This window comes from Arvicanthis niloticus, chromosome 24, assembly GCF_011762505.2.
Source record: "Arvicanthis niloticus isolate mArvNil1 chromosome 24, mArvNil1.pat.X, whole genome shotgun sequence".
NCBI lineage: Eukaryota > Metazoa > Chordata > Mammalia > Rodentia > Muridae > Arvicanthis > Arvicanthis niloticus.
The window spans coordinates 20,568,679-20,593,507 of record NC_133432.1 but is presented as its reverse complement, the minus strand read 5'-3'; the positions used below and the strand labels follow the sequence as shown (position 1 = coordinate 20,593,507).

The 24,829-nt window shown below is 43.1% G+C and overlaps 1 protein-coding gene across 4 annotated transcripts in view; it reads right to left on the bottom strand.

Moving 5' to 3' along the window:
- The window catches only part of Rabgef1 (RAB guanine nucleotide exchange factor 1), a 42,210-nt gene that overhangs the window by 8,969 nt on the left and 8,412 nt on the right, over nt 1–24,829 (bottom strand). For 2 of the 4 annotated variants that reach the window (XM_076923043.1, XM_076923044.1), the window contains exons 2-4: nt 17,681–17,866; nt 14,394–14,560; nt 6,364–6,533 (exon numbers count right to left, since the gene is read on the bottom strand). In XM_076923043.1, coding sequence (XP_076779158.1) covers nt 6,364–6,533; nt 14,394–14,560; nt 17,681–17,859 — 516 coding nt within the window. In that variant the 5' untranslated portion in view covers nt 17,860–17,866. The remainder of the gene's footprint in view (nt 1–6,363; nt 6,534–14,393; nt 14,561–17,680; nt 17,867–24,829) is intronic. The other 2 variants (XM_076923045.1, XM_076923046.1) reach the window with 1 other exon arrangement.

Sequence of the window (24,829 nt, the reverse complement as noted above, 5' to 3'; positions counted from 1 at the left end):
AACACAAAGTAACCAGTAGCAACTGTTTCTATTTTATTCATTTTTTTATTTAATTTTATGTGCATTGGTGTTTTGTCTACCTGTCTATGTGAGGGTGCCAGAAGCCCTGGAATGGCAGTTACAGACAGTTGTGACTTGCCATGTGGGTACTGGGAACTGACCTCAGGACCTCTGGAAGAAGAACAGCCAGTGCTCTTAACCACTGAGTCATCTCTTCAGCCCCTTGTTTTTTATTGTTGTTGTTTTGTTTGTTTGCTTGTTTTTTGAGTCAGGGTCTCTCTATGTAGCCCAATCTGTCCTAGAACTCTCTCCCTGTGTACAGAAGACTGGGCTGGAACTTAAAAAGCCAGCTTCCTCTGACTTCCAGTGCTGAGATTTAGGCGGGAGCCCCATGCAAGGCAGTAGCAAATCTTGGTAGACAGACTCTCCAAGAAACAAAACAAACAAAACAAAATGCAGCGAAATGACCAGAAGCTCCTATATCACACTTGACCACTCCCTAGGAGAGTGAGATCACACAGTAGCTGCTCATGGAAAACCTGGTGTGTCTCTGCTACACATGTGTATGCCCACCACATACCACATGCATGCATGATGCTCTCAGAAGCAAGAAGGTATCAGGTTCACCAAGCCAAGGGTGTTGAGAACTGAACCTGGGTCCTCCTCAGCTCTCCAGCCCTATGGAAATCTGTGTTTTAAAACCCGAATTAAGCCCAGCACTTGGGAGGCAGAGGCAGGCAGATTTCTGAGTTCGAGGCCAGCCTGGTCTACAGAGTGAGTTCCAGGACAGCCTGGGCTACACAGAGAAACCCTGTCTCGAAAAACAAAACAAAACAAACAAACAAACAAAAAACCCGAATTAAGGGTCTAGAAATGGCTCAATGGTTGAGAGCACTGGCTGCCTGGCCTCCACCTCACAGGGTAGTCCAGGTCAGCCTCTAACCCACTGCTCTCCGCCTCACAAGTGCTGACATGAAAGCCATACGCCACCATACCCAGCGTAGAATTTTTAGTTTTAAGACAGGCTCTCATTATTTTGTCCAAATCAGTCTCAAATTTGTGGGCACAAGTAATCCTCCCACCTCAGCATCCCCAGTGCTTAAAGTATAGGCTTATATCAACACACCCAACCTAATAGCATGTTTTAAAGATGTTTCCATATAAACAGACTTGAAGAAAACAATTCTTCACCAAGCCATGAACCTCATTAAATCAGATAACAGGGTTCTGAGATGATTGTCCCTCTGCATCTCTTCTGTGCTTTCTTTCTTTTTGAGATAAGGTCTCACCATGTAGTTCTGGCTGGCCTCCAACTCAGAGATGTAATCCACTTGCCTCTGTCTCCTGAGTATATAGATTAAAGGCCTGAGTCACAATGCCCTGCTTTCACCATACTTTAAAATTACCCTTGAAGGGCTAGAGTGATGACTCAGCAGTTAAGAGCATTTGCTGTTCTTCCAGAGGACCCAGGTTCAATTCCCAGCACCCACACAGATCACAGCTGTCTCTAACCCCAGCTTCAGAGAATCCAATGCCCTCTTCTAACCTCAATCGGCCATGCAAACACTAAGTACAGAGATATACATGCAGGCAAAATATCTATATACATAAAACAATAAATAAAATAAAAATAATGTGAAAAAATGTATATTACTCTTGAGACTTGAGGCTATGTTCAGAGAACAAAGGAAACCTACAGATAGTGCATTACATAGGTGACCACATATACCCTTGAACTCAGAGTTATTATTCTATCCACCTACAGCTTAAGTCTTACAGGAAGATAATTTTTCCTTGATTTTGCTTTTCTTGCTTTTCTTCAACACGGGGTTTCTATGTGTGGTCCTGGCTGTCCTGGAACTCACTCTAGGCTGGCCTCAAACTCAGGAGTCTGTCTCTGCCTCCCAAGTACTGGGGTTAAAGGGTGTACTACCACACCTGGCTATATTTTGCTTTATTTTTAATTATGTGTACAGATATGTGTGTATATAGGAGTATGTACACAGGTGCAGAGATCAGCAGAGGACCCTGTATCCTCTGGAGCTAGAGTTACCAGCAGCTGTGAACTCTCCGACATTGGGTGTTGTAAAACTTCTAGATCCTCAGAATGAGTAGAACCAGCTTACTCTCAGTTGCTGAGCCATGTCTAGATAACCTTTTAGAATAAGATTCTTTCATTCAAGTTACTATGCCTTGTAAATTCTAGCTTCTTTTTTCCTTTTTTTTTTTTTTTTTTTTTCCTTTTTAAATTCAGGTGCTGGAGGCTGATCTCAGAACACTGTCCGTTAAGCCACACACAGCCACCCTGCCCTTTGTCTCTTCTTTATCCCCCCTACGCCTCTCAGAAGCAAGTTGTTTTTGAGGGGCTTGATTTTTTTTCTTTTCTTTTTCTGGTTTTTTGAGACAGTTTCTTTATGTATCCCTACCTGTCCTGGAACTCCCTCTAAAGACCAGGCTAGCCAGGAACTTGAGAGATTCACCTGTCTGTGCATCCTGAGGGTTCTGGGACTGAATCTAGGACCTGCTGTGTGCTAAGCAAGCTGTATTCCTGGACTAACTATCTCCTGTTTTCTTTTCTTTCTTTTTTTTTTTTTTTTTTTTTTTTTTTTTTGTCTTTCGAGACAGGGTTTCTCTGTGTAGCTCTGGCTGTCCTGGAACTCACTCTGTAGACCAGGCTGGCCTCGAACTCAGAAATCCACCTGCCTCTGCCTCCCAAGTGCTGGGATTAAAGGCATGCGCCACCACTGCCCGGCTCCTCCTCTGTTTTCTTAACTTTAGAATCTTTTTGTTGGTGGTTTTTTGAGACAGAGTTGTACTCTGTAGCTCAGACTGACTTGGAATTCACTATGTAGTTCACTGGTTTCAAGCTTGATGATCCTGTCCTAGCTCTCGCAATCCCGGAAGATTGCAGCAGTGATTCATGCAAGGATGCTATGTTAATTATGTGCCTGCTCTTCTCATTACAGTGGAAACATACCATTGTAAAGACTATGACAAGGTTTAGTAACACACTAAATCCGGTAGCTAATCACAGAGCCAGATGTGGTGGGACATAGTTGTAACTTTGGTTGGTATTCAGGGGATTACAAGTTCAAGGCCAGCGTGAACTATATAGTGAGACCCTACCTCAAATGAAAGAGAACCCAGTAGGTGATAATATAGTTAAAAAGAAAAGAGGTGGTTGCTGGAAAGACAGCTCTGAGGTTAAGAATACTTGCTGTACTTGAAGAGGGGTAGAGTTCGGTTCCCAGCACCCACATGCCTGTAACTCCTGCACCAGGGGATTCAATGCTCTCTTCTAGCCTTGAGCAAATATCCACATTTAAAAAAAAAAAAAAAAAAAAAAAAACCTTAAACTTAAAAAAAAAAAGAAAACCCGAGTGACTCTCTCATTACAGCCCCCACACACTCATGCCTCTCAGGGTGTGTCCTACTTTCTTCTGGAGTGCCCTTCCCAATCCTTGAGCGAATTAATATTAATATTAACATTAATATTAACCCTATCTATTTCAAAAATATCTTTATTAAACTAACTCTGTTTTTAAAACTGGAGGTAAAATAAATAAGCTTCAGGAAAAAAAATCAGCAAAATCAATGTTGTTGGATGGTTAAAGCAGTATATAATACAATATTGTAGTGGGTTTGAAATAGGCAAGTGCTGAAATTTTAGCCAGAAGTAATCATGGTTAGGGATTTTTTTTTAAGCCTAAATGCAGATAAAGTGTTTCCTAACAAAGATCAAATAGCTGGGAAAGACATTTAACAGAGCTTTGAAAACAATAGTCTACTCTTGGCCCACATACAGAACAGGTTGTTCAACTCTGGCATAAACTAGGACTGGGGACAACAGGAATGATCCAGATCAGACAGAAGCAGGAGTGTGTCGCTGTTCTAGACCTAAGCAATGTGGGAAAAATCTGTGCAATGCAACAGAACAAAGACTAGCGGGTATCAGTGATCTGTGAGGCCAGTCCTACAAATAGGGTTCACTTTTCATGCTGAGTTGGCCTTAGAGTAATATCAACAAAGTGTAAGCGGGGTAAAGGTTTGTGAGCACGTTTGAAGAATTGAGAGTGCACCTTAATCTAAGTGCATTTCAAATCTCCAACCGTCCCTAAATTGTAATTAATACATTTATCTGAGTAGTGTCATAAAGTTACAGTATGTGAGTTCAGACACAAATAACAAGTTTTATAACTTGGAGTCAAAGGCCAGCAGGGATTTCTTCAAGCACCTGGTGAGACAGGTAGCTCGGTGGATAAAGGCACTTGCTGCGAGGCCTGGCAACTCAAGTTTGATCCCTGGGGCCCACATGGTAGAAAGAGAGAGCAGACTCCTGAAAGTCAGTCTCTGATCTCTAAACACGCATGCCTATTTACAAGCATATGCATACATACACAATAAATAAATGTAATTAAAAACAATCTAGCTGGATGTTGCCCATCATGCTGACACCAAAGACAGACCAGACACATGCACAAGACTGGATCTCTTACCACAAACACTTGCTACTAGTGTAAAAGAGAAAAGTCCCTGCCCAGTAGTTCTTAACACAGGAGGAGTCTGAAGCTGACCAGGGGCTCCAGTACCAATCAGTGATGCCCTGGACACACAGCATGGTGTGTGTGACATACAGTGTCTCACTGTGCAGCCCTGGCTAGCCTGGAACTCACTATGTAGACCACACTAGCCTTAGACACACAAAAATCTGCCTGCCTCTGCCTCCAGACTGTTGTTACTAAAGAAAGGTGTGTGGCACCATGCCAAGCTTGCTTCTTTATTTTCACAGACTCACTAAAAAGTCAACTAAATGCTTACAGAATAAGGGTACTTTATGCTTCTCAGAAGAAGAAAAACAAACCCAAATTGATCAGTGTTTCTGTAAATATATTATAAACACAGTAGTATATTTTGTACACACTATAGAGTAAATGCAACTTTACTAGAGGTGATCTCTTGACAGTGCAAAAACAACTCTCAAACTTGACTTTTTACACATTCAAGAAGCCTATCACTCCACACATACACCTCACTCTCATTACACACACACACACACACACACACACACACACACACACACCCTCAGCAGTTGCTTGCTTCAACTCCAAATGTCAGTTTCTTCACAAACGCTTAAAGTAAAAGAGATAGTCTTGCTAACATGGGGTCACAACACCCCTGAAGAGAAAGGAGAAGTGCCCTCCCTTGGAGCACTGACTCTTAGAACACTGCTGCTTGTTCATTCCCTCATCTCTCTGTAAGCTCTCTTCTCCTCACAGAAGGCACAGGTGGAGTTAGTTGAGTTTAATACTGTAGAATGTAAAAGACTTCACTTTTACTTACAAAATGAATTCTTTCTCAAGTAGCTTTATGAATTATGGGAACTGAAATTACAGATAAGAAATTCTGGACTAAGACACAGGTGTGAACAAGCATGGTGGCAAATGCCACCTCTAAATGACAGCAGCATTCCAGAGGATGTGTGTGTGTGTGTGTGTGTGTGTGTGTGTGTGTGTGGTGTCACAAGTTCAAAGCCACTCTCAGCCATATGGAAAACCTGAAGTAGACCCAAGAGATCCCACCTCAAAACCCCACAAAACAAACCCCCTACCAGGCAAGGTTATGTTTCCATAATCCTAGCATGGTGAAGGCTGAGGCAGGAACCAGGGAGATGGAGGCGAGCCTGGGCTACATAGTGAGAGACATAGGGAAGCCACAGCTCTAGTTCACTCTGAAAACCCTAGCAAGCTAACCAGACTGGCCATGGTCACTTTGTCTTGTTTGATTTTACAATCCTTCATCTATAAAACAAAGGGACTGGAACTGCAGCTACCAAGGTACCTATCAACTTCTACTCTTTCTTTCTCTGACCAAATGGAGAGAATACTAAAACTCTAAATCAACACCAGGCATGGTGGCCACACCTTTACTTAGCTCGAATGTGGATCTCTGAGTTCAGCTCAGCCTGGTATACACAGTGAGTTCCGGGCCAGGCAAGGCTATGACAGTGAACCCTGCCTTAGCTGGGGAATAAAAGATGGGGGAAATCCAAATCCAAAAGGGAAACCAAGTAATAACGAACAGAGTGCGGCTCCTGCTCCTGGCCTAACAGCCGAGCTAAGGCTGTGCAGGCAGGCTGCACATGCACAGGGTGACAAGTGAGGCGGCTGTCCCTGCAGAAGTCCCAGAGATGACCAAGCACAGTGGAAAAGTACTAGCCTTGGAGTCGGGTGTTAGCTACGCTAAAAGGCCAGTCTTAGGTAACTATCGCCCTGTTCTTCTCAGGTGTAAAATGACAAGATTACAGCTCTCTCTAACCCTCCCTAAACCACAGCTCTTATTTCCAAGTGGTTAGTGTCAGCCTACCCTTTTATAAGGCATTGCTTCCAAAAACATCTTCGTCTGTTTATAGACTTCTTGGCCTGTCTTGTGGAAGGTCTTGAGAAAGTCTATGAACTCCTTAGTCACTCGGTCCGTCTCAATGCTGGTCTGCCGGTTTATGGAGGGACTGGGAGCTTTGGCTTCCTGAATTTCTGCTGGGAAAATTAAACACAGTAAGTTTTGTTACCCAGAAGACTGATGTATGGAATTACTTATGCAGCTAACAAGATTACTGAAATTATGTTTCATCAAAATTAAATCTATATCACTTTATATTTAAACATTTGGATGAGTTTCCTTAAAGTAAGGAAGGGTAGGAAGTACAAGCAGATAAAACTGCATGATCTAGAACATCTCAGCAGAACTGAAACTGTGGTTCAGCTGGTAGAGCGCTTGCTGGCATGTAGGAATCCCTGGGTTCCAGCCCCAGCAATGAGGAAACAACTAGAATCCCAGCACTTGGGAAGTAGAAGCAGGAAGATCCAGGTCAGTTAAAGGTCATTCTCAGTTGCCTAGTGAGTTTGAGGTCAGCCTGGGCTACACGAGACCCTGTCTCAAAAACCTTATCTACAGGATGACTAGTGGATCAACAGGTTAAAAAAAAAAAAAAAAAAAAGAGCCTGTTGTACAAGCCTGACGACCTGAGATACACTGGGTGGAAACACAGAATGGAGTTCTGCATTGTTCTCTGCTCAACAACTGAACTACAGCATAACTATCCTTAAAAGTACAAGTACGGGGCAGGGTATGCTGGTGGCAACCTTTAGTCCTAGCAGGGGCAGAAGCAGAGGCAGGAGGATCTCTCATAGTGAGTTCCAGACCAGCCAGGGCTACAAAGTGAGATCCAGAAAATACATTAACAAATAGAAAAATAAAATCAAGTGCTAACAAAGACTCTCACATCTGTGCTACCAACCTAACAGCTGTGTTAGGTGGCCAATGATGTAAGAAGGCAGGATAATTCATTATAAAGAAGCACATGAAAAATACTCCCTGAGGTCACAGTTCCTCAGAGATGACTGAGTGCTGTGGAAAAGTACTGGTGCCACCCCCTGAAATAAAAAAAATGTAAAATATAAAAACCAACTAATCATGGGCCAGTAAGATGGCTCACAGGGGGAATTGCATGCCACACGGGCCCAAAGATGAATTTTATCTGTAGAACCCGCATAAAAATAGAAGGAAAACTTCACAAAGTTGTAATGTTATCTTCACAGACACACATCCAACTAATAATCTTTTTATTTTCTCTAAACAGAAAGCAAATAAGATACTCAAGAGAAGTTGCTCGTTAGCATTTAGTCACTAATACTGAGAATGAAACAGTGCCCTTTCTTGTACAACTTTCTTGCTGATCACCTGAGTCAAAAAGTCACCGATGGAAATAACCACCCACAGAAGCACGAAGGCATCAGGTGACACACAGCATTAGCAAACTTCCAAGTCACATTCCCTCAGCCAAGAAGATAAAAGGCCAGTTTATTCCCCCACCATTCAGTTTGCAAGTCACACTGCTCGCAGTAAAAATGCATCCAAGCTGGGTGCGCTGGCACATGCCTGTAATTCTAGCACTGAAGGTTGAGGCAAGAGGATCAAGTTCTAGGTCAGCCCAGATTACAACATGCATCTGACACCAGCTTGAACTATATATAGCAAGAGTCTATCAACACACACACACACACACACACACACACACACACACACACACACGGAGAGATATGGTGGGGGAGATAGAGAGATAGAGATGGAGATATTTTGTCTGGTTTTCGTTTTTTCTTTCCAGACAGGATCCTCCCGCCTCAGCTTCCTCAGCAAGTGTGCACCATCACACCCCACAGGAACAAGAAACCAAAAGGGATTAAAATCTACCAACTTCACACTTTAATTTTGTCTGTTTTTGAGACAGGGCTTCACTATGTACAATACAGGAGGGTCTCGAACTCAGAGATCTGCCTGCTTCTACCTCTTAAACTCTGGGAGTAAAAGCATGGGCCACCACGCCTAGCCCCATACTATTTAGGAAAAACAATTCTTGATTTCTACACATGGGAACACATGCCACTCCTCCCTCTAGACAGACAGACAGACAGACAGACAGACAGACAGATAGATAGATAGATTATGGAACTACGTATGTAATTTGTGTCTATGGGTGCTCTGTCCACATGTGTGTCTGCACAGCAAACAAAGAGGACATCATTAGAGGCAACTGGGAGCTGTCATTCGAGTGCTGAGCCATCTCTCCAGAATCTTAACAGGAAGATGAGCACTTCGTGCATGACAAATATACAAATTAAAGCATAAGAAGATGCCATTCAAAGTTAACTTCGTAATTTAGGTAATAATCAACAAAACAATAAAAAGTTGTCCTGGGCATGTTGTCTGTTCACAACAACAGAAACTCTAAGACAAAATCTGAAATTTGATCTTGACAAGAACACAACAGCTTCTTATCAACACTGCAGGCGGGAGCCAAGTGTCAGAACTTTAAAAGGAGGCAATTCAGTAATAATTAACAAAGTTAAAACCTACATGCCCAGCTGGGCATAGAGGCTGCAGAGCAATCCCAATGCTCAGGAGGCTGAGGCAAGAGGAATGTGGATTCTAGGCCAGCCTGGGCTATAAATAAAGTAAGACCACCATGTCACAACATGTGAATTGGGACACTACGAGTAGGAAAAAGATACAGTCAAACAATCTAAAGCACTTACTCTCATACAACGAAAAGTTAACCCTCCAAGGCACAGCAATCCTAAACTTATCTAACAACACAGCTTCAAAATGCAAAGAGGAAAAAACAGAAATGTTAGGAACAAGAAACAGATTCAACAATTTTCTCAGTGACTGTCAAAGCAGGAGGGCAAAGAAAAGAGGAGGAACACAACAACACTTGGGCAGCTCAGCAAGTAAAGGAACTTGGGGCCAAGATTAACATGAGTTCGATTCCCAGAGCCTTCACACGAAAGGAAATGACTCTCATACATGGTCCTGTTCCCTAACTGGTTCTTGATCTGTCAGTAAAGAAAGCCATGGGCCAATTGCTAGGCGGAAGGTACAGGCAGGACTTTTGTGTCCCTGGAGAAAAGGAGGAGTTTTGCCATGCTTTGGAGAGAGAAGAACCCAGCAGCCATGTGAGGTCCCGGGAGGAGCTGCGGCCTGTGGCTACTACTACAGACAGTGGTCGGGGATGGGACTAGCACTGAAGTTTAGAGCAGGTGAGAGGTATGGAACTAAGAGTATTGATAAGAGCATGCTTTTCCAGGCGGGAGATAGTAGTGCCCAACAATTGTGCCAAGAAGGCAAGTTGAAAAACTATAGGCAACACACTGTGTATTTGCCTCACATGGCCAGCATGGCCTCCTCACACATACACATTCACTGTCACACATTCTCTCTTTCTCTGTGTATGTAATAGAATACTTTTTAAAAAAAATATCGCAGCTGGGCAGTGGTGGCGCACGCCTTTAATCCTAGCACTTGGGAGGCAGAGGCAGGTGGATTTCTGAGTTCAAGGCCAGCCTGCTCTACAGAGTGAGTTCCAGGACAGCCAGGACTACACAGAGAAACCCTGTCTCAAAAAACAAAAACAAAACAAACAAAAAAAAAATCACAATATTTGAGCAATACAATACTATGGCTCAGTATGACCAAACTGCAATGGACAGACTGCTCAACAACAGAAGCAGAACATACATTCCATGCGACAAAACTGACAAATGAAGCCACTGAGCCTTGAAGATGTTTAAAAACCTCAATGATCTTCAGTTGCCTGAGGTTAAGGGCAGAACTGAGCTCAAGTCAACGTGTTTTGACTCCTGAGCCTTCCTTATGGCAGAGCACCAAGCAGATCCTTCAAAGAATGCTAAGCCCTTAGACTGGGGTGGAGACTGAAAGCTTCAGGGCCAAAGGCAGAGAAAACCCAGTCACCTCCTTCATGGTTTTGCTTGCATACATCCACAAATAAAGGGAAAAGTCCTCAGCTGAGCATACTGGTTCATACCTGTATCTCAAGGCTAAAGCAGGAGGACTGTTAGGAGTTAAAGGATATCTGTCTAAAAAGTGTAGTTGACCTCAAATCCCCCTTTAAAATGTGAGCAAAGGGGCCTGGAGTAGAGCTCAGTGCTAGACGACAGGCTTGGTTCTATCAGTGCTTTCCAGACCACAAAACAAACCAACCAACCAAGAAGGAGACGACAGAGAACAACCTACCCACATTACACCGGTAATGTTTGCCAGAGCTTGCACATCAGCTTACACTCCTCTTGTGTTTCTCAAATAAAAACAACTTACAGCTCAAGTCCATCCAGTCAAACAGGGTTCTCAAGCTGTCCATCACCCAGTGCAAACGTTTAACAAGCTCTGTAGCCCAGCAAGCAGTGTTTCAGCTATCATTCAAGGAGCACAGGCTCTGTGTGCATTAAATCGCTCATTAACTCGCTCATTAACTTAACAGTTCCATGAGCTGGGTGGTATTACCACCTTACATACAAATCTTAGAAAACTTGTCACTTACTTGTCTAAAGCCACACACTGGTAAAAGAAAGAGCTGGGATTTGAAAACATATTTGAATCTTGAGCCCAGGCCAGTTCTTTATAACTACCTTGTACCATCCTTATTACTGCAGCATCTAATTCCGTCTACCAAAATCAGTCCAGGAGGGACTCAAAAGACGGCTAAGAGCACATACTGCCCTTCCAGAAGCACCCATGTTAAATGGCTCACAGCCGTCCATAATTCTAGCTCTAGTGGACCCAAGGCCCTCTTCCGGCCTCTCTGGAGATGGCACCCACATGCACACACTCATGCACATAAATAATAGTAATAATAATAACAATAAAAAAGCCAAAGAGGAGAACACAAGACTACAGACTCACTTAAGCCCAGGAGACTGAAACCAACTGGGAATATAGTAAGATCTGAGATCTAACCTCAATCAATTAAAAGTCAGTATCAATCAATCACTTGTATATATGTACATACAGACTAAATATCACATCAGATTTCCTCTTTGATATATGAAGAGAATAAACTTTTTATCTGAATGGTTATGAAGGATAAAGACAACACGAGGAGGTGCGGAGTGTCAATTATCTGCAGCATAAGCATGGGGCCTGAATTTGATTCCCAGCACCCACTAAAAAAGCCAGGTGGGCTGTCATTCGTCTGTAATCCCAGCACTGGGGTGGCAGACACGAGCTCCCTGGCAGTCAGCCTATCCAAATTGGTGAGCCCCAGATCTCACTGAGAGACTCTGTCTCAAAGAATAAGATGGAGAATAATCAAATAAGATACCCAGTGTCAACCTAAGGTCTCCACAATCACTCACACACAAATGCATGTATAGACCCACACATACTGCCCCACACAAATTCTTCGAATCCCTTAGAAGACTGTGCTTGGTTTGCAATCAAGCTCCCCGGGCACAAGAGCTTTCTTCCGTGCTGCTAATATAAATAAACTATCAAGGGCAAAGGCTACACAGAGGAAGGAAGTAAAATAAAGTCACAGAAAACAAAGTTGACCACTGGTCTGGACTCTAAGGTGAACCTGCACTGGGTATCAACAGGCAACCAGGCTCAAGTGGAAAGCTCACCCAGCAAACTTCTGAAAGTCACCTGTAAGCTAACAGCCAACAATGCCATCACTCAGAAATAAAGGATTTTTAAACACTTTGAGCTCCTCACCCTCAGAAGCATTTACATACAAACACAGTTATAGCTCTAACACTGAAAAGGGAAGAGAAGGCAGGGAGATTCCAAGTTTGAGGTGAGCTACACAGTGAGTTCAAGGCCAGCTTGAGGCTCTAAACCTGACCTTGTCTGGAGAACTCAAGGCCTGAGGACACAACTGGTGCTAAGAGAGCCCTTGCCTATACTCAGGAGAACCTAGGTTTAGTCCCCACTAGGCAGGTGAGTAAAAGAACAAACCAAAGGGAGAGGCAGAACTCCCTATTGGCGACAACGTGTTCCTAGAGAATGTTGGAAAGGCACTGACTGACAGGCGACTGGTGGATAAAGAGCTATCCCACTGAATATTAATCACCACTTGCTAACATTTGGGGATTTGTACTGGCATCGCTATGAAAGCTGCAGAATTCCTAGGTGTTAACAGGATGACTTCCAATACTCAGAACTGAAGACAAGGCCAAGCATCTTCTTAAATGTTTATATTCACATTTGCTTTGCTGTTTGGTTAGTGTGTAAATGTACAAGAGTGCACTATGTTTGGGTGTGCACATGTTGCAGTGCACCTATGGAGGTCAGAAGACAGTTTTGGGGATTCAGTTTCTTCCTTCTATTACTTGGGTTCTGGGGACCATTCAAACTCCAGTAACCATGCTTGGAAGGAAGTACCTTTACCAACTGGGGCATTGTGCTGGTGCAATGCCAAACTTCTGAATTTAAAAAACTGGGGGGTTTTCTCATACAATTATATTTTGATCATATTCTTTCCCCTACCCCCAAATATCTTAAAGAAAGAACAAGGCGAGTCAGTGTGATTCCTGGCCTCAGCTTCATGTGGACTGCCAGAGTCATACCAAGATATCTCAGACAACAGTTAAGCACTTCAAGGGCCAGACATTTTTCAAAGAATCTGCTCCTTTAGACCAAAAAAACAAAAACAAAAAAAAAAACCTGCATATATATATATATATATATATATATATATATTCATATTCATTCTGCCGAGCCATCTCTCCAGCCTCCCTAAAAACAGTTTTTAATGAGAAATAAAGCAGATAAAGGAGCTAGGAAACACTCAGTCAATAAAGCACAGCCTGGGGCGATCAGTTCACCTCTCAGAATTCACACAGAAGCTGGACACAGTGGCACAAGCCTCTATCCCAAGCTTACTGGGTCAGAGACAAGAAGGTCTTGGGATTCAACAGCAGCCAGTCTAGCTGAATCAGGGAGGGCTAGGAAACCCTGATTCAAAAGAAAAAAAAAAAAAAAAAAAAAAAAAAAAAAAAAAAAAAAAAAACCACCGAAGTAAGAGAGGTTGTGGGCTGGAGAGATGGCTCAGGGGTTAAAAGCACCGACTGCTCTTCCAGAGGTCCTGAGTTTAATTCCCAGCAGCCACATGGTAGCTCACAACCATCTGTAATAATGCCCTCTTCTGGTGTGTCTGAAGAGAGCTACAGTGTACTCTCTTATAAATAAAATAAATAAATCTTAAAAAAAAGAAAGGTAGAGAACAACGGAAGATAGGAAATGTCAATCTCTGGCTTAAACACACAAGTAGATGAATGAGGAGCTGGAGAGATGGCTCAGTGTTTAAGATCACTGACTGCTCTTCCAGAGGACCCAAGTTTGATTCCCAGAACCCACATGGCACCTCACAACCCTCTGTAACTTCAGCTCCATGGCATCCGACACCCATTTCTGGCCTCTGAGGGCACTAGACACACAGAGATGCACAGACACAGAAGCAAACAAAACACCTGCACAAATAACATTTTAAGATTAGGTGAACAAACACAAATCCATCCTCAAGAAAATACTTAGTATGAGTTGCTCAAGAGCCCCAAATGAGCCCTTTCCTGTTTGTCTCCTAATAGCATAGGAAATAATCTTTAAGAGAGACTGTCTCTCAGGTGACTTTCAAGTTTAGAAACAGTCACTTCTCCTAAGTCATTGACAAAAATGGGTATTACACAAGGTAAACAAACAAGGACCAGAAAAAATAAGGACATGAAAAAACTAAGCCCAACCATCAAGTAACCTGTGATCCGGAGTATGAATGAGAGTGGGGGCTTTGTGAGCAGAACCACACATTTCAGCTCTCCTTACTTCTCCCGCATGATAAGAAGAAACTTCTTAAACAAAACCAAGAATCGTGTCTTCAAATCAAAGAGAACATTACTGCACGTACTGCCTGTCCATCAAACTTGACTTCCATGTTAAATCTGGACAAGAACGACCTTGTGCTTACAGAAGTGGAAGGCTGGGCCCACCTGCCTTCTAGATCCAGTCTGTGGCTTACTCAGGCATGGAAGAACAAAAGAGAAGATTACCCTTCTTGGATCCAGCCCTGGAAGAGGCGCTGAAGAATTTCTTCACTGTGGTGACCTTGCGGGTTTTCTCGTTGGTTTTCTTCTCCTCAAACTTGGAGAAGGTGAGGGACTGAGCACCTTGGCTGCTCTGGCTGCTAGCGAAGGCCTCTTCCTCCTCCCGTTGAAGTCTGAAATTCAGAGGGAAGACTGAACAATCTGGAGCCTCTCCAGGTTTTCCTGGAGTCTAAAAGATTTTGTTCAAATTACTGAGAAAGATATAACTTTCGAGACAGGGTTTCTCTGTGTAGCCCTGGCTGTCCTGGAACTCACTCTGTAGACCAGGCTAGCCTCAAACTCAGAAATCCACCTGCCTCAGCCCCCAAGTTCCCAAGTGATGGGATTAAAGGCGTGCGCCACCACCACCCGGCAAGATCTAACTTTATAAGCAAAAACTAAATATACCAAGTAGGTCTGAGGTCTCAGGTCCATAGCTATAAGATGAAACTCTATACCTGGTGAAGATTTCAATATATAGCTTTAATCCCCAGTACTCCCCAAAACAAACAAAATAACCAAACAAACATGTTTTACACCTATAGTCTCCGCATTTGGGAGACTCAGGAAGAAATATCACTGGGTTTGAGGGCAACCTGGGGTACAGACTAAGACCCTGTCTCAAATTACTGGTGGGATGGCTCAGAGTATAAAGCCTGACCTTGTAAATTTAATCCCAGGAGCTCAAAGGGTAGAGGAAAGAAGTGACCACTGAAGTTGTCCTCTGCCCTCCATCCAAGGGCTGTGGCATTTACACACTCACACATGTCATAAATCAATGTAGGAACTGGACAGATGGCTCAGGGTTTAAAAGCACTTGCTGCACCTGTAGAGGACCCGGGTTTAGTTCCAAGCACACACATGGCAGCTCACAACTTCCTATAACTCCAGCTCTAGAAAATCTGACACCCTCTTCTGGTCTCCCCGGGTACTGAACATGTCTGGTGCACTTACATACATGTAGGCACCATACATACACATACAAATAAGTCTTTAAAAGTGTAGAAAGAAATGTAACCTAAAACAGTTAAGGCTTAGGATGCAGCAAAGTGTCTAGTGCTCTCAAAGCCCTGAGTTCAGTCCCCAGCACTGCACACATGGCGGAACACCCTGTACTCCTACCACTTGGAAGGTAAAGGCAAGAATATCTGAAGTCCAAGGTCACCCTTGATGACACAGCAAGTCTGAGGTCATCTTGGGATACAGAGAAAGAGCCTGCCTCAAAATATCATTAAAGGGCCAGCAAGGTGGCTCAGTAGGTAACAGAGAGGCACTTGCCACCAAGTCTGATGACCTAAGTTCAATTCCCAAAACCTATCTGGCAGAAGGAAAAACCTCTGGCCTCCATACATGGAGACAACCCCTCTCACAAAACTACATAATTTTAAAAATATAAACATTATGTAATATATGAATGTGTGCGTGTTATGGGGCTGGAGAGATGGCTCAGCAGTTAAGAGCATTTACTGTTTTGCAGAGGACTTTTATTTGCCTGTTGTAATTATTGTCTGGGAGTCTTACTGCTAACCTAGGCCTAGTCCTGGAAGCTTCTAGCCTCTGTACAATCTTAGCTAGGCCTAGAATGTTTTCAGCCTCTGACACTTGCTTTTGAATATGCTTACCTTTTCCTAGTTCTTTCTGAACTCTAGCTGTCTGGTTCAACTCAGCTGTTCAGGCTCAAACTCTTCTCCAGGCTGACTGATTCAAACTGGCTTCTCTCTCGACATCTCCTCAACTGCTCTGCTTGGCCTCATATTAACTCTGGCAATCTGTTCTCATCTGTTGGCTCCTTCTCATTCTCTGGCTCGTTCTGTCTTCACCCGTGCCTAGCTTGTTCTGGCTTCAACCAAGTGTCCCAGTTATGCTGCCTCTCTCCTTCTCTCTCTCTGGGCTGCTCCACTCTCCCTCTCAACTCTACTGTACTGTTCTCCACAAACTCTACCAAATTCCTATACTGTACTCTCCTCTTTCTTCCTGTATTGTCTGTCTCTCCCTTAAGTAGCTTCCCTTTCCTCTCTCATCTCATGAAGAGTTGGCAATATCCTATTCTGTTAAATCTCTCTCTGATTCATCACTTTATCTGCCACTCAAATAGATGTCACTTTCAAACATGGCTGCTTCCTTCTGCAAACTAACTTTACCTTCATTGTTTGGGATTAAAGGTGTGTACTAAGGGTGTGTCTGTATTCCAGACAGAGGGATTAAAGGTGTTTGCTAAAGGCTGAGTCACACCTTAACTAGAAAGTTATTTTCAGTAACACAATCTTGGGGTTCACAGTGTGATTAAATATCCTGCAACAAGGACCCAAGTTCAATGTTCAATTCATACACACACATACACACATAACAGGCTGGAGAGACAGTCAGAGAGCAGAGTATAGCTCCCAAAGCCCATACATATTAGGAGATCCAAATTCACCTGTAACTCCAGCTCCAGGGAATCTTACTCCCACTTCTAGCCTCTGCAGTTCCCCCCACACATGTGACATATACACACACAAATAAATCTTTCAGTGGTGCTGAAGAGATTGCTCAGAAGTTTAGAACACTTGCTCTACAGAGAATCAAGGTTCAATTCCCAGGATGCCACAAGGTCACTCACAACCCTATTTCCAGGAGATTCAATAAACCTTTCTGACTCCCACAGGCACTAGGCACACACATATTACAAACATACACAGATAGATAGATAGATAGATACATACATACATACATACACAGACATACATACATACATACACAGACATACATACACACACAGATACATGCACACATACATAATTCAGGCAAAACATTTATATCCATAAAATACTAAATATTTGTTAAAAAAAAATCTTTCCTAAGCAAAGGAAGAAATGGACTTGCTGAGATGGATGCAATTCAAGAGGCAGAGTTCACACCAGCATGTCTGAGTTCAATCATCAGCATTGAAACTTAGGGGTGTGCATGAGGGGGTGTAGCTCTTTTCCCTATTTAAGAGCTACAAAATATCACTACCAGCAAGACAATTCCTAGAGCAGAGTGGAAACCAACTGTTTTTAGAACAGAGGACAGAAAACTCCAGAAGAAAGGTCTGAGAAGGTTCTATAGTGGTGACATTCACAGCAGGTCTATAGGATAAGGTTCTACAGTGGTGACATTCACAGCAGGTCTACAGGATGACTAGGGTTCTAGATAAGCGTGCCTGGGCATGACAGGCTGGTTATGTCTTGGTGACCACACCCCACCTCCACATAACCTGTGAGGTCCTTTACCGTTCTGCCAGTTCCCAGTCCTCTTGGATCTGCTTCTGTCGGGCCTTGTGGTACTCTTCCCTCCAGCACTTGGAGCAGAAACCCTGCCAGGCAGGGTTGCCGTAGTAACCGCATCCTTTCTTGCACAGGAGCTCAGATTGATCCACATGAATTCCCCTGCGTTCGGACTTCAGGCTCATCTTCTTCCTGATAATCAAGGAATGAAAAAGCACTGAAAATTAATTTACTTTCATACTACTAAAATACAACACTTATGAAGCAAAATACAAATGAGTCTGAGATCTTCAGCCCGTAAGAGGGGAAACAGAAAAAGAGAAGAAAGTACAAAAAACAAAGTTAAACTCAGCAAATTCAAGCAGAGTCATAGTAAAGGACTTCATCTGAGGCCCAAAATACACAGAGTACCTTAGGAGACTAAGACTGGATTAAAGACCTAAGCATAAAGCTTTTCACTCCTAGAAGAAAAGCTTCCTGACACTGGCAAGGACTTCTTCAATACATCAAAAGCACAGGTAATAGACGCAACAAAAACAGACAAATGGTACAACAGCTAACTTCTGCACACCAAACAAGACAATCATCAGAGTAAGGAGGCCACCTACAGAATGGGAGAAGACATTTCCAACCTCTACAGAAAAGGTAAAGCCCAAAATATATGAAGAACCCTGACAACCCAACACAAGATAGAATACACAAAAGTGTCCAACAGACAGCAAGACCCTGTCTCAAAAAACACACCAGAAAGGGGGTAGGGCTGAGATGGTTTGGCAGTGAAAGATTGCTGTCACCACAGTTGATAAGCTCAGTTTGAACCCTGGGGCCTTACAAGGAAGATGGAAAGGCAACTTCCCAAATGTTGTTCATCGGCCTCATGTGTGCAGTGGCACATAAGCATATAAACAAGATTAATAAAATATACTTTCTATAATGGCCAACAAGCTGGGTGTGACAGTGCATGCCTTTAATCCTACCACTCAGAAGACAGAAACAGGTGCATCTCTTTGAGTTCTAGGTCACCTGGAAATACTTAGTAAGACCCTGTCTCAAAAAACAAACATGACTAACGAAGACCAGGAATGTTGGCATATGCCTGTCATCAATCAATCTGAGGCAGGAAGACTGCATGTTCTAGGCCTACCTAGCTTATAGAGTGAAACCTTATCTAGAAATAAATATTTAATAGTCAGAAAATGTTGAGAGCCACACTAGTCCCACGTTCGGGCACCAAAAAATGTCATGGCCAGAGCAAAATGTTGAGGCCCGGGGCTGCCCCACGTTTGGTGGCCACTGTATCCCGGTCCAAGCTGCCGCTCCGGTCCGAGGGTCGGGGTTCAGCAAGAGAGAGTGAGTGAGGATGGACTCGAAGAATGGAGACCAGACAGAGTGTGCTTCAATACCGTTTATTCTTCAGTCTCTTCTTCTCTCCAAGTCCCAAGTCCTAAGTTCCTAGTCCCTAGTTCCTAGTGCCTCCAAGTTCCAAGTTACTTCTTCCAAGTTCTCTTCCAAGTGCCTGCTTCTCTGTCTTCTCTCTGCTGTGTCTGATTCTCTCTCTATAGTCTCTGCCTTTTATATGTCTCACTTCTAAGCCATGCCTTTTGGTCACACCTTTAATCATGCCCTTAGGTCTTGTCTCTAAATCTGATCTCTACACTTCTAAATCACTCTCTTAAATTATACACCTTTAATCTCACACACCTTTAATCTCACACACTCAAGGTATCTAAACCAAGATTATCAGAGTGTGCTCAGCTGTTGTAGGCTATTGTAATCCAAGTCTCATGTCAGGGTATATGGCTCAAGATGGCTGCAAAGCTGATAGCCGCTTTCTGCTAAAAGTCGGCCCCCAACAAGAAACACATGAAAATGTTGGAATAAACCAAAACCACAAAGAGACATCATTTCACACTGCTGAGAAAGCCATGTTAAACATACACATGCACTCCCTCAAAGTGTTGATAGGGACACCTATCCATTATCTATAGCCTTTTTTCCATTCAGAAGGCTGGGAATTGTAGGTGAATAGCCTGGTAATCTGTATTATCTGTAAGACCAGGCCATACCAAGCTCCCACAACCAAGACCAGAAATGGCTAATAGCCCAAATGACCTCTATGCTAAATGTGTGACAGAGACCGTGCCACATCACCCCTAGGTCCTAGCTAATGCAGGTAGCCGTCTCTAGAATCTATCTCCTTGGAAGAAATGACAGGTACTTTTAGGTAAGTTTCATTATAATTATGCCTCCTTGTATACCAGGGATTGTAGTACACCAGGAAATATTTCTCCAAATTAGACTATATTAAAGTATGCAAGGCAATAAACCACCAGGTATCCGACTCCCGAAGTTTGATCCAGCCTGGATGACTAAGTCAGGCTGAATCGAGTTTACATTCCCGCCTACCTCTTTGAGGATCATTTTGCTGCCGATCACGAAATCTACCTTTATTTCTTATAAGTTATTTCATGTGTTTTGTTACAATAATGGAAGATTATAGCACAATGAAGGCAATATCCAAAACAACTGTAAAGATTGACTAAAACTGGTCCTGTGGAGATGACTTAGTAGATACAGTAACTGTTGCACAAGCATAAGGACCCCAATTCAATCCCTGGCATCACCTAAAAGCCGGGAATGGCAATATATAGCTGTACTTTAGTGCTGGAGCATAGCAACAGGGAGATCCATGGAATTTGCTAGCCAGTTGGGCTAGCCAAAATGTGAGCTCAAAGTTCAGTGAGAAACCTTGTCACAAAAAATAAAGTGGGCTGGTGTGAGGCCCTTCTCAGGTCTTTTTTTCTCTACACCCACTCATATCTGCTTTTGGCTTCACGTTATGCCTGACTTCCTTCTAAGGTTTGCCTTGTGTCTGCATACCTTAATATTCAGCCAAGGGTGTGCTCAAACCTCTCTGGTCAGTGGAGCATTGGTTCTGAGGGGCAGAACCTGTGTATACAGAGACAACATGAAATAGCCCAGAAAACATCGGAGGGTCTGGATCTCAGTACATTCTTTGGCACATATATAGATCCACTGGTAGGGTGAGAGTTTTATCTTTTTTTAATGTGTGCATGGTATATGTATGTGTTTATGTGAGTGTATAGATAGGTACATGTGTGTGTACATGTGTGGAAGCCAGAGGTTGAAGTTGACAGACTGCTTTCTTCAATTGCTATCCACCTTATTTTTCAAAAATCTATTTGTCAGATGTGCTAGCATACACCTTTACTTCCAGTACTTGGGAGGCAGAGGCCAGCAGATCTCTAAACTGGAGGCCTGACTGGTGTACATAGTGAGTTCTGTGCCATTTAGCGCTACATTCTGTGACTCTGAATGGGCTGGGGCAGGCAGGTAAAGGAGCCTGCTGAGAGCCTGACAATCTGAGTTCAATCCCTGGGTCTGAAGTGGTGTAAGCAGAGAACAGACTCAGCAAGTTGCCTTCTGACCTCTACATATAAGATATATCCACAAAGATAAACATAAAGCAAATAAAATGAAGAGAGAAAAGTGCTTTTTCCCAGAACAATGGGAGAGTCTGTTTACCGTGCAGTCAAATGAGTACACCATGTCCCTCCCTGTATCTGTCAACAGACTAATAAGGTCATGAAATCTGTGTTCCTTAATCTCAGACTCCTTAGCAGTGACTCTGCCTGCATGGGACTTGTGAGGCAAATACACTTACTGTGACATAGAGCCTATTCTACTGATATCCTGAATAGTGGATCCCTTTGTCCCTGATACAGGAGTCTCAAGTCTTCTGCCTGTATCCATCAACTTTGGCAGGCTCACTCACTACTTATAAGCAGAACAAAAGTTCCAGCCCTTCACTGTCGTTAATATTTCCAGCAAGAGAAACACAGGAAGCCATTCACACCTTCAGCCATTAAAGCAATACAAGGAGAGGCCATTGGATGGGGCTAGGGGTACAGCTCAGTGACAGAGCACTTGCCTAAATTACTCAAGCCCTGGATTGGAGCCCCAGAACTACCAAAAACAAAAACTGCAGCAGCATGAGACATCACCACACCTATCAGAAACTAAACAGGCACAGACATTCTACATTATACTGCCAATGACATTCTGGTACAATCAGAGGGGGTGTATATAGTACAGCCAACTGTTAATAGCTTTTTTTTTCATTGTTTTGGTTTTCTGAGAGGTTCCAACTCTGAGGTCCATACTGATATCAAACTCATAGCAATCCTCCTGCCTCAAGTATCCGATGCAGACATTATAGGTAGAAGCCACAACCCAACATATTCTTAGAGTTCTTACTCGTTGATTCAACATTCACATACTAACAGTCATGTGGGCCACTACCATAAACAAAAGCTCTGTAGATCTTAATGTTTAACACGGGCAGGATACAGCTAAGACCCTGAAGGAAGAAACACTATTAATATTGAATAACTACTTTTTTTTTTTTTTTTTTTTTGGTTTGTTTTGTTTTTTTAGACAGGGTTTCTCTGTTTCTCCCAGGCTGCCCAGAAGCTCGATCTCTCTAGACAACTCAGAGATCTGCCTGCTTCTGCCTCCGGAGTTCTGGGATTAAAGGGGTGCACCACCACCATCCTGCTTACACCAACAACCCATGTTTAAGAAACAAGCCCTGTATGTGAACATGAAATCTACGGAACTCTAACAACTACTTTGATACCAAGATGTGTAATGAAGTACAAAATATCTCACAGTACTATCAATATGTAAAACACCTAGAAAATATTTTAATTGGAAAATTATGTGGCCGATGTAAAAATACTGACATAAAAGCAATGGTCACAGATATATCTATACTCCTAGAACTTGGGAAGCTGGAACAGGAAGCTCACAATCACCTGTAACCCCCACTTCCAGGGGGTTCCGATGCTCTGTACTCCACTCCATGGGCACCTGCACTCATGTGCACAGACAAACATATATACACATAATTAACGAACTCGGACGGACACCCTGCCTCTGCTGGGATGAAGGTGTGCACCACCACAGCCAGCTTTTCTTCTTTCTTTCCAAATAAGAGGACAGTGTAATTCATCACGATATGTAACCCAAACTCAGTCTCCCACACGAGGGGATCACAGGCGTCCACAGCACACGTGGTACAACTTAAACATTTTCAAGAGAGACAGGAGGATGACAGAACTCACATTAGATATTTATGAAACTTCTACACCTAGAAGCTAGAGGAAAATCAAGAAGGAAGTGTAATTTGAATACACAAATTTAAACGTCCATTTAGTTTTAAAACAGCCTCACCTGTGACCAAAATAGGCAGGCAGAAAGAAGAGTGGAAAATAACATTTACATGTGACAATGAGGTATTTTAGTATACAGAGGGATAATATTAACAAAAAGCCTGAGAATGGCTGGCAGCTGTGCAGGACAAGAACATGGGCAGGTTCTTTGCAAACTGGAGCAGCCTCCTGGAAACACAAGGGGAAAGACCTGGCACATGCACTTGACATTTTGAAAAGGCTGTGCCTGCCTGCCTGCCATCCCACTCACGGGATAAGAGATAATGCTCTTTGTCTTTCTTTGTCTTTAAAGAGTTAATATGTGTGTGGGGCTGAGGGTGTCCTGTGCACATGTGAGTGTGGGTAGGGTCCCAGGGAGCTAGAGCTACAGGTAGTTGTGTGCCCCCAACATGGGCGCTAAATGTTCTCTGTAACAGGAGTACATGCTCTTAACCACTGAGCCATTTAGTCAGCACCTGATTAACAATTTTTTATTGATATTTGTTACCATGCATACATTTTTTTCAAACAAATTAACCACTGCTATTTTCTGCTCCTGTGTCTTTATCTCTAAATTCTCCCTTTGGTTCCCACGTGCTTGTTTTGAATTATCTATCCTTTTTCTTCATTTCTTTTCCTTTTTTCTTTTTTTTTCCCTTTGGTTTTTCAAAACAATGTTTCTCTATGTAGCTCTGGCTGGCTTTGAACTCAGAGATCCACTTGCCTCTGTCTCCCAAGAACTGGGATTAAAGACATGCACCACCACCACCTGGCTTCAATTATCTTTTAGGCTTCTTTTATGTTATGAGGGCACCATCACACAAAGATATGGCATTTCAAATCTGTATACAGTTTTACCAACTTTCCCTCATGGTACACACTCCTTCTAAAAGCAGTATTTCATGCAGACAACTGACATCAGAGTTTCAGTGTTAACTGTTACAAAGTATGTAAACACTACTAGGTCCAAGTAATCCCAAAAGATAATCAAACCCATGGGACACAGTTCGGAGAGTGAGCTGAGCTGGTGGAACAGCATTCTTCAGGCCTTCCAAACAGCCGTCCTCTGCCCTGCCCAGCCACATCCTCTTCCCATGAGCAAAGTTAGGGCTCTAATCTGAGCATGCTTGAAATAATCCACCTGTGCTAGCCAACTGTCCTACTCTCTCAAGATTCTTCCAGAGAAGCAACCAGCACTCAAATGGTCAACTAGTCAACTGCAAGTACCAGAGCAACAGTCTTGGCTCCACCTGAGTAGCAGCACTTTGTAATGCATAAAGCATCCCCACCACAGGAGGGTTGTCTCCAGTTCTGTCTGATTTAGCTCTGCTCTAGCCATTTCACCTTTTCTCATATACTTCTGAGTCACAAGGTCTAAGAGTCTGAGTTTATCCAAGCCCTAGGTGATACTGATGGGAACCACCTTGGAAACCACAGCTATAAAGAAAGCACAACCAGTGTGAAGCAACTCATCTCTCCTCCCAACTCCAGGAAGGGATGCCCTTTTCTTTTTCAATTATTTTTATTTTATTCAATAGGGGCATTCTGTCTACATGTATGCCTATGCATCACAGAAGCTAGAAAAATATAGGTTCTCTAGAGCTGGAGTTACAGGTAGCAGTAAACCACCATGTGGGTGCTGGGAACTGAACCCAAGTCCTCTAGAAGATGAGCCAGTGCTCATAAGAGCTGAGCCATGTCTCCAGCCTGGGATGCCATTTTCTGAGTGTAACAGAAAGCTTCACAAGTACCTCACACTCAGGGTCCATCCAGATCCTGGAAACTGATATATGTATGATAAGGAAGTGACTTCAGCAAATGGCAAAGAACCCAGAATATGTGATGGAGGGGCACAGGGAAATTTAGGAAGAGATAAAAATCAAAGCTTGGGGCTAGGGAGGCAACAGTTGATGAGTTCATC